At 43.1% G+C, this 14,819-nt stretch overlaps 1 protein-coding gene across 3 annotated transcripts in view; it reads left to right on the forward strand.

The window, feature by feature from the left end:
- FAM81B (family with sequence similarity 81 member B) overlaps positions 1–14,819 on the forward strand; it is a 44,850-nt gene that overhangs the window by 26,040 nt on the left and 3,991 nt on the right. For all 3 annotated transcript variants that reach the window (XM_072139781.1, XM_072139789.1, XM_072139798.1), the window contains 2 exons: positions 8,227–8,333; positions 12,063–12,198. In XM_072139781.1, coding sequence (XP_071995882.1) covers positions 8,227–8,333; positions 12,063–12,198 — 243 coding nt within the window. The remainder of the gene's footprint in view (positions 1–8,226; positions 8,334–12,062; positions 12,199–14,819) is intronic.

A 14,819-nucleotide genomic window follows, 5' to 3' on the forward strand; every position in this document is an offset into this window, starting at 1 on the left:
CCTCTGCACTGGCATAGTTTTAACTAAAGCAATTTTTTGTTATCCCTGCTCCAGACCCCACAGTGTTCTCCAAGATTTCTGGAAGAAAGTCAGACATTATAGAGTAACAAAATAATCAATGCCCCCTCCCCCCAAACCTGTTACCCCTTGCCAGTTTAAAAATTACATTGGTTACAGGAGGGAGAATGGTAAAGTCACCTTTAAACATCACTGTTCTCTCTTCTGCACCTCTTTCCTTTCTGGTCTGGCATACAGAATATCACAATCTGCATTCATATAAACAATTCTCACAATAATAAACAGCTACATACACAGCCAAATGCATAAAAGTAGGAATAATCAATAGTACAATGTTAGCAGACTATACATATAAATCTACAGATGCCGTGGTATCTTATGTATTGGCTTTGCAATAAATATGTCCCATCAATAAAGTGCATTATGTCTGGCAATGATATAAAATGATGAGCAGTATTTCTATGATGATGTATATACAAGGAGGACATCCCGGATAGAGATGAAGATATTCTCTGTGATGGACATCTGCCCATTTCCAGGCACCTAAAATGTATAAATGCTGTCAATGCTAAGAAGCTAACAGAAGGGAAATATGTCAAAATCCCATCCACCTGTCAGCCAGAGCATGTCAAACAAAGTAGATCTGCTGGATGACGACTCTTACTAGACAGGATGGCAACACAAGTGAGAAATCAGGAAAGCAGATACCAACCCTCCTAAATTCAGGTACTATAGATATCCCATGTGTCTACTAAGTATTACAATCTATGAATACCTGGCAGGAGCGCAACCAAGAGTGTATGTGCCAAAATCATTCAAATGTATCTGCAAGGAGGCAGAATAATCCATTATACATACAGTATAAGAGGAAAGTGAAATACTACAGCTTACAGTGGGTACGGTAAGTATTCAGACCCCTTTACATTTTTCACTCTTTGTTTCGTTGCATCAAAAAGTTATTATTCTTGCTCATTATTCTACACTCTCCGCTGTCTTTAAAGAAAAAAAATCAGAAATGTAGATATTTTTGCTAATTTTATTTAACAAGAAAAACTGAAATATCACATGTTTATAAGTATTCAGCCCCTTTGCTCAGTAGTGAGTAGAAGCAGCTTTGGAGTGAGTACAGCCAGGAGTCTTCTTGGGAATGATGCTACAAGCTTTCACACCTGGATTTGGGGATCGTCTGCCTCTTCCTTGCAAATCCTCTCCAGTTCCCTCAGGTTGGATGGTGAGTGTTGGGGGAAGTCATTTTCAAGTATCTCCAGAGATGCTCAATCAGGTTTAGGTCAGGGTTCTGGCTGGGCCAGTCAGGAATGGGCAGACTAGTTCTTAAGTCTCTGTTGTTTTAGCTTTGTGCTTAGGGTCATTGTCTTGTTGGAAGGTGAACCTTCAGCCCAGTCTGAGGTCCAGGATACCTTTCTACTTGGCCACATTAATATTTCTTTCAATTGCAATTGCACCATGTTTCACTGTTGGGATTTTATTTGATGAGCAGTGCATGGTTTTCTTCATACATACCGCTTAGAATTAACACCAAAAAGCTCAATCTTCATCTCATCAGAACAGAGAATCTTATTTCTTATAGTTTGGGAGTCCTTCATGTGCTTTTTCGCAAACTGTATGCGGCTTCCATATGTCTTGCACTAAGGATAGGCTTCTATCGGCAAACTCTGCCATAAAGCCCCGACTGGTGGAGGATGCAGTGATAGTTGACTTTGTGGAACTTTCTCCCATCTCCCTACTGCATGTCTGGATCTCAGCCACAGTGATCTTTGTGTTCTTCTTTACCTCTCTCACTAAGGATCTTTTCCCACAATTGCTCAGTTTGGTTGGATGGCCAAGTCAAACAAAAGTTTTGGGCGTCCCAAACTTCTTCCATTTAAGGATTATGGTGTGCTCTTACGAACCATGAGTGCTACAGAAATTCTTTTGTAACCTTTGCCAGATCTGTGCCTCACCACAATTCTGTCTCTGAGCTTCTTGAGCAGTTCTTTAGACCTCATGATTCTCATGTTCTCTGACCTCACGTAGTGTGATCTGTGAGATCTAATATAGACAGGTATGTGCCTTTCCTAATCAACTCCAATCAGTTCAATTAAACACAGCTGGACTCCAACGAAGGAAAAGAAACATCTCAAGGCGGATCAGGATAAGAGTTAAATATAAGCCTCATAGCAAAGAGTCTGAATACTTGTAAAATTTCAGTTTTTTCTGTTTAAAAATTTTTGGGGGAGTTAAATAAAGGTAAGAGCTGAATCTTTACCCGCAGCTCGCATTTCCAACTATACCTTTCTAGGTACTTAAGAACCAGTCCAGTCTCTAAAAGTGACTCATCTCTTAATAGTTGAACAGGTGAGATATTACCATCAAAATGAGGCGGGATAAATCAGTGACTCTTAGGGTGCAGTCACACGTTGCAGTTAAAACTGCATCGCAATTAGTTTTGGGTTGGTTTTAGGTGGTATTACTTATTTTAACAAGTGAAAGACATCAAATCAACAGGTGAATGACATTTGTGGATCAGCTTTCTCCTTAAAAATCAAATTCACCCATTCAGCTCATGTCTTTCACCTGTGAAATTGACAAAACTGCACCTAAAACCACCTCATTACTAATTGCGATGCAGTTTTAACTGCAACGTGTGACTGCACCCTCACTCATTCCAGTGACTAGTAATTCTTCTATTTGTTATGCATGACCTCCCTCCTTCTGAAATCAATTTTTAAAACTATGCTGATAAACCAGAAGTGCTATGGGGGGAGATACCTGAGCTCCTCTATACGGCAGCTTCATAGGCTGTTACACTGTGCAGGAACACATACCTCCTCCCTCTACCTGCTGTAATCTCACACAGTGGGAGGGATAATGTACTCCTGCAGCGTGTAACAGCACAGAGGAACTCTGGTAACGCCCCCCCAGCTCTTCTAGTTCATTAGAATAATTGCTGATTTTAAAAGAAAGGAGGTAATGGATAACAAATACAAGATCACTACAGTCACAATCCCTCGTTCTATGGATATATGTCCCTGGTTTATCATTACCACCACCAAATACAAATCTTTGAATCCGTTATGCTAATTAGGCAGTAAATTGTCAGGTGGGTGGTCCTGGGCTGGAGGAAGCACCAACATGTAGCAGTAAAGTACATAGCATAACTGGTACAAAATCACATTAGCGACTGCTCAAGAAAGTATCACTGGAGTGACACCTATTCACAGAATTGGACTTGATGGAGATGGTGAATGGTCCTCTTTACATTTGGAGACCCTGCTTTAGGTTTTTCTGGGTTAATGCAAATAAGGAAAACAACTGCATACGTTGTGAAAAGATATCTGCATGTTGTCAGTGAATAGGTGAATTGAGCTAAATACCTGTTTATGGATATGCCCCTAGAATGGTAGCATATCCAAAACTACATTACCAGATTCATTTACAGAAAACCTTTATGATTTGCATGTGTTATTACAAGGATTGAATGTTTTATAAGATGAAATCATCCATGTACAGTACAGTATGTCTCCTGGAAGAAGAGAACGCTCGGCCTCGTTCTGACCTAATTTTAGGTGTTTCATAGCGCATGACCAAGCAGTGGCTTACTTTTACTAGGGAAAAACTAAATAGAACACACAAAATGTACAGAATGATGGTAAGGAACAATTCTGTGTTCAGCGCCAGATCCTGGAGATTCTGCTTTTTCACTAGTGAATTACTTTAATGGTGACCTCCACATATGTGTCACATTGGCTAGGTCAGTAATATTTATAGAGCACCATTAATTCCACATTGCTGTACATCAAAAAGGTCACATACATTACATTAAGAGAAGAACAAATACAAATACTGCAGTGATCAGTATACAAGTGGAAGGTGGACCCTGGGGGCTCACCAGTGGCGTAACCCGGCCCTTAGCGGGGAGGGTCCCGGGGAGCCGCCAGCCCACTCAAACTCCGCCTGCCTCTCCCCCTCCTTACCACCCGAACTCTCTGCGCACGCTTGCCCCCCCCCCCCCCCTCAGCCAAACTCCGGCACGTCCTAAAAAACCCCAGCCGGCCCAAACTCCGCCTACAGCTCCCCCGGCCGAACTCCGGGGCGGCACCTCGTGAGCACTCTTCATACACCCATAGTAGCTCTGTACTACGCAGAGCGAGAAGGAGATATAAGTATATAAATGTGTGTAATTGTATAAATATGTTTGTACAAAATATGTATATATATTTTAATTCAGGGGAAGGGGGACCCCATGCAGAAGTTTGTCATGGGGCCCAGCCTCTCCTAGTTATGCCACAGAGGCTCACAATTTATATGGGTAGATTGAGACACATCTACCATATACATACATTTTTTCAATTTAATAAACCTGTGTTGAGATAATTTTCCATAAATGTAGCCAAGTTGTCCTTTAAGAATAGGATAGCTGTCCTTGGATACGACCACAACTGCACCCTGGCAGCAGTAGCGAGGCATGTGGGACATGCAGAAATTCACGGCCATTTCAAATGCCAAAACTATTTGTTTCTTTGTGGAATTACTCTAGAAGTGGTGGTCGTGGCCAAGGAATCTTGTTTCTAAGGGTTTACATTTATCGGAAATTATCTTCACACAGGTAATTCTTTTTTTAATAACACACAATTTAAGATTGAGAATACCTCTAAGGCCTGTAATTGGCTGCATTGGTAGTGTATCTATAAAGGAACTACTAATAGTAAAAAGGAAAATGTCAGCACTCCAATTAACCCCTTCGCGCACCAGGATGTAATATAACGTCCTGGTGCTGCGGAGTGTGTATGGAGAGAGCTCACAAGCTAAGCTCTTTCCAGACACAGCAGGTGTCAGCTGTATAACATAGCTGACACCCGTCTATTACTGCCACGGCACTTAACATTGCTGCCTATGGGTGCCGCAACCTTGGAATGTCGAAAACACTGCACCCCGTAAAAAATACGTAAAAAATTATTTTCAAATATTTTTTAAAAAGTAAAAGTTTAAATCACCCCCTTCCCCTAGAACACATATAAAAATTTAAAAAACTGTAAAATCCTAAACATGTTAGGTATCGCAATGTCCCAAAAAGCCTGTTCTATCAAAATATACAAAATATTATTCCCGCCTGTGATCACCCTAACAGAAAATAGTGCGCAAGAAAACGCCACAAATGTGTTTTTTTTTGTCAATTTTACCACAATTGGAATTATTTATTCCATAATACGACGTTTCAGTGTTACAGTGCCACGCTTGAAATAGGTGCTGTGCTACTGAAAATTCACATTATGGAATAAAGACACCCTGTTTTCAGCTCAAGTTTGGAGTGCTGCCTAATACTTGGATGATCTATCTCTTTGTCTATCATATCTATCTATCTTCTATGTATGTAGTAAAAAAGTAGTTAGCTCTCCAAAATAAATCCAATAAATGTGAGGTTTATTCATGTGGTGATATTGCAATGGGTGCTACACCTTTGTCCACTATAGGTCCTGCCTTGGCTTGCTGGCCCTGCACCCCTACTTTTTTGGATCACCATACACAGGATGCAGCCTTGAACTAATATATATATATATACCCATCCATCTCTGTCTTTCCTATCTGTCTAGTTTATCTACCTCTGAATTTGGGGATATATATAGCGTCCAATGACAATTGATCCTTTCATCAGCACATTCCTTCTCTTCCCTTACATCCGTGTCTGTAGGCTGCACATAATGCCCTTATCTCCTACACAGTCTGTAGATGTCAGCTGGCAGTGGAACAGCAATGTGTCATTCCTCACAGGCCATTAAAGGCATAATTACATTTCCAAAAATACTATAACAATCAAACATTAGGGAGATGAAGGATGATAAAAATAAATCTTTACCAATCCAGATGAATGTGTTCCACACTGGAGCAGTGATTCACAACATGAGTCAAGCACAGCTAATTAGGGAATTACCTGAGACGAGTGAAAAGTTTGAGATATCAGGACTGGAAAAGGAGTTATCTTAAAGGAAATCTACCATTTGTTTTCATGCTTTATGAACCAAACATATCTTGAGATGGTTGTAGTGACACTGATGCAGAAACATATTTAGTTTAATCCCTAATCCGAGTGGTTTTGCTGAAAAAAACAATTATACATTTATAATAATGAGGCTCAGTCGCTCCTGTGGCTGCTCTGTGCTTCTCTTCTTACCCGAATGCTTCAGAGAATTATGTAATTACTGACAGGCAGAAGTAATCAATCGCTGCCCCATCCCCCAGCAGTTGTGTATAAGTCATCCAGCTCCTGTTGATTACTCCTGTCTGAACAATTCAGGAAGCTCAGTGTAATGTGTTTATGCACCGCAGCCTGCATGCACCCAGCTGTCCCAAAGTCCTGAATTTTATATTTGTTTTTTGAGCAAAACCACTTGGATCAGGGATTAAAAAAAGATATGTTTCTGCATCAGTATAGCTACAGCATTCTCAAGGTATGTTTGTTGTTTCACAATGCAAGAAAACAAATGGTAGATTTCCTTTAAAGCCTAAGGACCCTTTCACATGAGCCTTGCAGAGTTTTTTGGTCGGTGAAAAACAATTTCCATCAGATTTCAATCAGTTTTCTGTCTTGTTCAATGCCATTGAAAAAAAGATGATTGTGGTCAATGTTTTCTATAGAAATGGATCAGTGAAAAATGCATTGCACTTGCATGCACAATGTGTTTCCAAAGACCTGTATAGGGCGTTTTTCTTACTCGCCCATCACATAAGTCCAATACAAGTTCCACACATTACAAACATATGCAAAACACGTGTGTAAGAACACATGGGTGAAAGGGCCCTAAGTAACACAGGGAACCCTTCCCCATGAAAATACTGTCCAATAACCCGGCAGCCTTTATAGACCAGGAGGACCTGAGCAGATTGTAGAGAATAGTGATGGAAATTACGGCTCTTCTTAGTGAGTTGGCTCATTAGGCTGCACTCACTAAGAAAGGCTCCCTATTTAATATATATTATAGGGAGCCGCAGACCAGTCAATCACCCCACATCAACCACTCTGGTAAAAGGGGGCGTGGCGAGCCGGTGAGGGGCAGGGGTTAAAGACCATCGGTGCACTGAGGGGAGTCATTCACAAACGACACATCACTAGTAAAGAGACCTATCTGCAGGTAGCATGTTATGGAACAGGTGGAGCTGAGCAGATTGGACATAGTGTCCTATATGCAGGCAGCATGTTATAGAGCAGGAGAAGCTGAGCAAGTTATATATAGTGTCCTATTTGCAGCAGCATGTTGTAGAGCAGGGGGAGCTGAACAGATTGTATATCTGCAGGCAGAATATATATTCTGCAGGCAGAATGTTATAGAGCAGGAGAGGAGCAGATTGTACACAGTGTCCTATCTGCAGGCAGCATATTATAGAGCAGGAGGAGCTAGGCAGATTGTACACAGTGTCATATCTGCAGGCAGTGTGTTATAGAGCAGGTGTAGCTGAGCAGATTGCATATAGTGTCCTTTATGCAGTCAACAGAGCAGGAGGAGCACATATAGGGGAAGGTTGAACATGCCTTGTGTGCTAGTTCTGGCAGATAAGGCATGTATAAAGCAGTATTTACACCGGTTTTGGTGGGTTTCCATTCCCCACGACGCTCTGGGTGTGGAGGGGTGGAAAACAGGGAGGGTGGGGGCAGGAACACCTCGGCCCAACTTATGTGCTATAGATAGTCTCTGCTGGAAAACCAGTAGGGACTGTAGTTGAAATCTCTTCCAGGTCTGATCTGGTCTAAACAGACCTGACCTGGCCGAGCCACAGCGCAGGCGGGTGGAAAATAAAGACTGGCGTTCAAAACACCATCTTCAAGACTATCATTATAACAGATTATAACAGCATACTTATGCATATTACATACATTTCTAGACATGACAATGCACACCATCATTTTTCAGTACTTATTACAATATTGAGTCATTTATACTGGATAATATGTTCACATTTAACAAAACTGGAGGCTAAAAGTAATAATTGGGTCAAAGCACTCAGATTTATTGCAGTTATCCAGATGCATTAACATTTAGGTTAAGGGCTTTTATAGGGTTTGGAATAGAAAGCTGTCTATTAGTGGACAGCCAAAATGTGACTGCGGATGTTGGTTCGTTGCGGGAACTTTTCCTCTCCTCCTGAGTGCTTTAAGTAAATGGTGCAGATTTAATGCAAGAACTGATGGACCGATCTCTTTTGAATTTTTATTAGGTGATGCAGCTAATAGGGAAAATGGAGACTTACGTTTCTGAACAGAACAACAAAGTGAAGAGTGCCCAGGGGGAACAACGCCATGAGATCCAGCTCCTAGATTTCAAGTATGTATTTTAATTACATTAATGCAGCCCAGGGTAGGAGTAAAAGCTTCAATGTAATGGCCAGCCTGGCACAAGACTAGACATTCAATCGATACAGGCTGCAAAAGCTGGATTTTCTCATTTCTACAGTACCTTATTTATCTTAAATTAAAGGGGTCCTCCATTCTGGACAATCCAAATGTATTATTGTCAATGACAGTGTCCTTGTGTTCAGCTGATTTCTGGGGGGTAATCTGGTAGCCAGTGTTTGATTTCCCTATAGCGCCACTACAGGCAAAACTATTCATTACAAAGCACCCATTTATAGCTATAGATCGTCTGTAAGAACTGGATCACACACAGTATAATCCCTGCGAGTTGGAGCTGCAGAATCGCTGGGGGTTAAACCACATTTACAGTTCCAATATAGAAGATATAAACAATTCCCATGTACATACAGAAAAGACAAATATACCCTATCGAGTTCCAAATTTCAGCTAAGTGAACAGAAGATACAAAGGAAGTCTCCCTCATTACAGAGGCAGCACAATGACCTAAATGGCCATCACCTAATTCATCATCCTCCAGATGGTGGCGCTGCAGGGAGTTTATAGTACAGTCATGGCCAAAAGTTTGGAGAATGATACAAATGTTAATTTTTACAAAGTCTACAGAGTGATCAACTTAACAGCAATGAATTGCAAAGTCAATATTTGCCTAGAAAATGAACTTTCCCCCCCCAAAAAAACACATTTCAACTTTATTGCAGGCCTGCCTTAAAAGGAGCAGCTAACATGGTTTCAGTGATTGCTCCAGTAACACAGGTGTGGGTGTGGGTGTTGATGAGGACAGGGCTGGAGATCAATCTGTCATGATTAAGTAAGAATCACACCACTGGACACTTTAAAAGGAGGCTGGTGCTTGGCATCATTGTTTCTCTTCTGTTAACCATGGTTATTGCACTGCACAAAACTGGCCTAACAGGGAAGAGTATCACAGCTAGAAAGATTGCACCTCAGTCAACAATCTATCGCATCATCAAGGAATTCAAGGAGAGAGGTTCCATTGTTCCCAAAAAGTCTCCAGGGCGCCCAAGAAGTACCAGCAAGCGCCAGGACCGTCTCTTAAAAGTATTTCAGCTTCAGGATCGGGCTACCAGCAGTGCAAAGCTTGCTCAGGAATGGCAGCAGGCAGGTGTGAGTGCATCTGCACGCACTAAGGTGGAGACTCTTGGAGCAAGGCCTGGTGTCAAGGAGGGCAGCAAAGAAGCCACTTCTCTCCAGAAAAACATCAGGGACAGACTGATATTCTGCAAAAGGTACAGGGAGTGGACTGCTGAGGACTGGGGTAAAGTCATTTTCTCTGATGATTCCCCTTTCCGATTGTTTGGAACATCTGGAAAACAGCTTGTTCGGAGAAGACAAGGTGAGCGATACCACCAGTCCTGTCTCATGCCAACTGTAAAGCATCCTGCAACCATTCATACACTCACCGGCCACTTTATTAGGTACACCATGCTAGTAACGGGTTGGACCCCCTTTTGCCTTCAGAACTGCCTCAATTCATCGTGGCATAGATTCAACAAGGTGCTGGAAGCATTCCTCAGAGATTTTGCTCCATATTGACATGATGGCATCACACAGTTGCCGCAGATTTGTCGGCTGCACATCCATGATGCGAATCTCCCGTTCCTCCACATCCCAAAGATGCTCTATTGGATTGAGATCTGGTGACTGTGGAGGCCATTTGAGTACAGTGAACTCATTGTCATGTTCAAGAAACCAGTCTGAGATGATTCCAGCTTTATGACATGGCGCATTATCCTGCTGAAAGTAGCCATCAGATGTTGGGTATATTGTGGTCATAAAGGGATGGACATGTCCAGCAACAATACTCAGGTAGGCTGTGGCGTTGCAACGATGCTCAATTGGTACCAAGGGGCCCAAAGAGTGCCAAGAAAATATTCCCCACACCATGACACCACCACCACCAGCCTGAACCGTTGATACAAGGCTCCATGCTTTCATGTTGTTGACGCCAAATTCTGACCCTACCATCCGAATGTCGCAGCAGAAATCGAGACTCATCAGACCAGGCAACGTTTTTCCAATCTTCTACTGTCCAATTTTGATGAGTTTGTGCAAATTGTAGCCTCAGTTTCCTGTTCTTAGCTGAAAGGAGTGGCACCCGGTGTGGTCTTCTGCTGCTGTAGCCCATCTGCCTCAAAGTTCGACGTACTGTGCGTTCAGAGATGCTCTTCTGCCTACCTTGGTTGTAACGGGTGGTGATTTGAGTCACTGTTGCCTTTCTATCAGCTCGAGCCAGTCTGCCCATTCTCCTCTGACCTCTGGCATCAACAAGGCATTTCCGTCCACAGAACTGCCGCTCACTGGATGTTTTTTTCTTTTTTGGACCATTCTCTGTAAACCCTAGAGATGGTTGTGCGTGAAAATCCCAGTAGATCAGCAGTTTCCGAAATACTCAGACCAGCCCTTCTGGCACCAACAACCATGCCACGTTCAAAGGCATCAAATCACCTTTCTTCCCCATACTGATGCTCGGTTTGAACTGCAGGAGATTGTCGTGACCATGTCTACATGCCTAAATGCACTGAGTTGCCGCCATGTGATTGGCTGATTAGAAATTAAGTGTTAACGAGCAGTTGGACAGGTGTACCTAATAAAGTGGCCGGTGAGTGTATGTGGGGTTGCTTCTCAGCCAAGGGAATCGGCTCTCTCACAGTCTTGCCTAAAAACACATCCATGAATAAAGAATGGGACCAGAATGTCCTCCAAGAGCAACTTCTCCCAACCGTCCAAGAGCAGTTTGGTGATGAACAATACCTTTTCCAGCATGATGGAGCACCTTGCCATAAAGCAAAAGTGATAACTAAATAGCTCAGGGAACAAAACAGAGATTTTGGGGCATATTTATCAGGACCTTCAGTGGCGCAGAGGCCCTGAATTAATTGCAAATGCTAGCTTATTGCTAGCTTTTGCGATTATTTGCCCCGATCCGCCACCTTCACGCCAGTGGGGCGGGAAGGGGGGGCACGGCCGGCTGAGCGGAGGGCGCGGCCGGATGGGAGTGGGCCGGCGCCGGCTGTGGTTTTTTCTAAGTCACCGGCTGTGGTTTTTTTTCTAGGATAAACGCTGCGCTGCAATCAGCCCCAATACATCAAGAGGCAGCGTATGATAAATATCCCCCTTTGGGTCCATGACCTGGAAACTCCCCAGATCTTAATCCCATTGAGAACTTGTGGTCAATCATCAAGAGACGGGTGGACAAACAAAAAAACAACAAATATGTGACAAAATGCAAGCATTGATTGTGCAAGAATGGACGACTATCAGTCAGGATTTGGTCCAGAAGTTGATTGAGAGCTGCCAGGGAGAATTGCAGAGTGCCTGAAGAAGAAGGGTCAACACTGCAAATACTGACTTGCTGCAGTAACTCCTTCTAACTGTCAATAAAAGCTTTTGTTACTCATAATATGATTGCACTTGTATTTCTGTATGTGATAAAAACATCTGACAAACCAGAGGGCAACAGATCAGGTGAAAATATAATATTTGTGTCATTCTCAAAACTTTTGTCCATGACTGTAAGTAAGAGGGAACCTACCCTTCTAGGTAGGTACTGTCCAAAGTGAAGAATTCCTTATAATTACTAACTGTAGCTTAATGTATTTCTTTGGAACCTATTTCTGCATTTGGGGGTGGATAATACAGTTGCAATGTATTTCCCTAGACTTGGTGGAGTACTAGAAGATATTCAAGGACAAATCCAAAATCAGCGTAAGTGGGCAGAATCGCAACTAGAAAGAACAGCTGATGAGCAGACGCAGCACATACAACATCTCATTAACACCCTGAGAGAAAGGATGGTGAGTAGCATCAGAGAACGCTCACGGTTTTATCCTAGATAATGTCAATTTGTCTACATGTGCATAACATCTGATGTAATTCAGAAACCTGCTATAAAACATGTTGCCTGCTGTGGAACAAGCCTCATCCACACCAGCCAGGGCCAGCGAGGGGATGCAAGAATAGGGGGAGAGTGTAAAAGGATGGAGGTTTCTCCATGAGGCACTCCCCTGTGCCTGATGTAGGTATCCCAGTGTAGATGGTAGAAGGGAGACCTGTGATGTTAGCAGCAGCCAGGGATCATATGTGGAGACAAGGTGAAGAAAATTAAGCTCACTTTGTCTTTAATCCAACACTTTAACACAGAAACTGTAACAGGCAGATGTAGTGGTTCCTATCTACCAACGTACGAGGTAGCCGGTTGAATGCAGTCTGGTATAGAAGCTCACAGCCCAGATTCAGGAACTCTGGGGCTGGAGAATATAGAAGCTGCATTGGCAGCAAGTTTAAGGCAGGCTCTGTGTGGGGAATCAGAGCTGCAGGCCTGATGGAGAGAGGTGGTCTCTGCAGGCTGCTATCTTTGCAGGCCTCTCTAACGAGAATCTCAGATTGTTCTCTCTGAGAGTTCTCTGCTCTTTGGAACTTCACCCAGAGGGAGTATTAATAAACATCCACTCTGAGCGGTTTTTCAGACATCCAACCAATTAGGAACCCGGAGGCTGACAGGATGGACAATTATAAAACAGGAGTTATAATTGGTTAACAAGTAAACCCTCCCTTCAGGCAGATAAAACATTACAGCTGCCTTACCAGTTATGAACGGTAGATGGCATCAATATCCTCACATCAATACCCTCACAGTGGTGATCATGCTCTATGGGACATATGGTACCTAAAGAGAGCAAATTATTTCATAATGACCCTACCAAGTGGGCCATTACACCTGCAGTTAAGACACTATGTATGCTTGGCTCCTCCTGCTCTATAACATGCTGTCTGCAGTAAGGGCACTTTCCCCTCGCGGCAGAAGTGGAGCTGTTAGAAAGCAGCCCTAAAACAATTGATGGTATCCTACCAACAGCAACAGTGACGTCTATTGACCACAAAACGATCCATGGCAGCCTTCTTCTGCATCACTGTCACCAACAATATTGCCCAAAAGACTATCCCGCTCTTCCCCTAACAGCTCCTATCCCTACACACATCTGGTGGAGATCATCCTGAATTGAGTATTTACATGGACTGGCTAGGGGCATATTGGTTTTCTGCATATTATCATGTTATACACTGTTCCCAGGCTTTTTTCCCTATGCAAATCATAGGTCATGTTGGCCAGCTCGACATTTCCTCTGTTTACCACTTCGCCTAATTAGAATTTCTATAACCGTGTGGCTTGTTCTTGAAATTGAGCATTTCTGAGAAATAAGTCATTAAAATAATTTCAAGCACTGATGTATTTTAGTGGATTAAAATGGCATCACTTATAATGTCATCTACATTTCTCGGTAAGTGTTATTTTCATTTACAGCACATTAGTACAATACAACTGCTGATGTACTGGACTCCAGCGCCAAGATTGTCAAAGTGATAAATTATGGCGTTTTCACATTTATCCTCAGCAGGGTCAATGCTGGAAGTTCCCAAGTCTCAATCCAAAACCTGCACCAGAGGTGTTTTTTAAAGAATATTTGGGGTAGGTTTAAGAAAAATCTAAAAAAGTACACTTACACAGCTCCAGCATCAGAGTTAGGGGCATCAGTAGGTCCTGGTGATTGACACTGGTAAATTTCTTGTCAATAGTGCCTGTGAAGGGTCCTGCAACCCCTAACATATTCGTGCAACACCCCTGCTAACGCATAGACAAGGTGTTAGTTGCGGATAGTGCCCTCTCCATGTCAGGAGCTATTAGGGTGGCTTCTGTCTTCTTTCTTCTCTAGCCGGCAGAGTCGCGTCCATGCAATCTGCCAGCAGGCGCACACTATGATGCTGCAGTGTCGCCGCTGATGGCGTCATCAGCGGCGTCACCGCCGCATCATAGTGTGCGCCCGACGGCAGATTTCATGGACGCGACTCGGCCAGATAAAAAAAAGAGAGAAGAAAGAAGAGGAGCCGCCAGCCGAAGATCGGGAGCCGCGCCAAGGATACGGACACCGGAGGGTGATCATTAAGTTTTTTATTTTTTAATTGACTCGTGTATAAGCCAAGGTGAGGTTTTTCAGCACATTTTTTGTGCTGAAAAACTCGGCTTATACGCAAGTATATACGGTAACCTTCCTGTGGTCCAGCTCTCCATGACTCTTCCAACTTGCTGAATCTGCTGTTATCGTTTGGCCGTTGCCTGCTGCTGTTGAATAAAGAACTGTAAGTTGATTTGCACAACATTGCCTTTGTCTAATCCCTGGATACAAGCTGCTTACCACCACGACCTTCCCCATCCATCACCCAGGGATTCATCTTACAGACACCATTGCATCAGCCTCTCCCTCCATATTTCTTGCACACACCACCTGCTGGAGACCTGCCAGGCTGTAGGTCAGCCCTCCAGTCCCCATACCAAGCACCGTGACCACAGCGCACCCAAGGCCACACTAGCCACCCACTCTGCTATCCTGGGGTCCCAGGATACAAGAAAAGGCTAGGG

Source organism: Engystomops pustulosus, chromosome 1 (assembly GCF_040894005.1).
Source record: "Engystomops pustulosus chromosome 1, aEngPut4.maternal, whole genome shotgun sequence".
NCBI classification, from domain to species: Eukaryota; Metazoa; Chordata; class Amphibia; order Anura; family Leptodactylidae; genus Engystomops; species Engystomops pustulosus.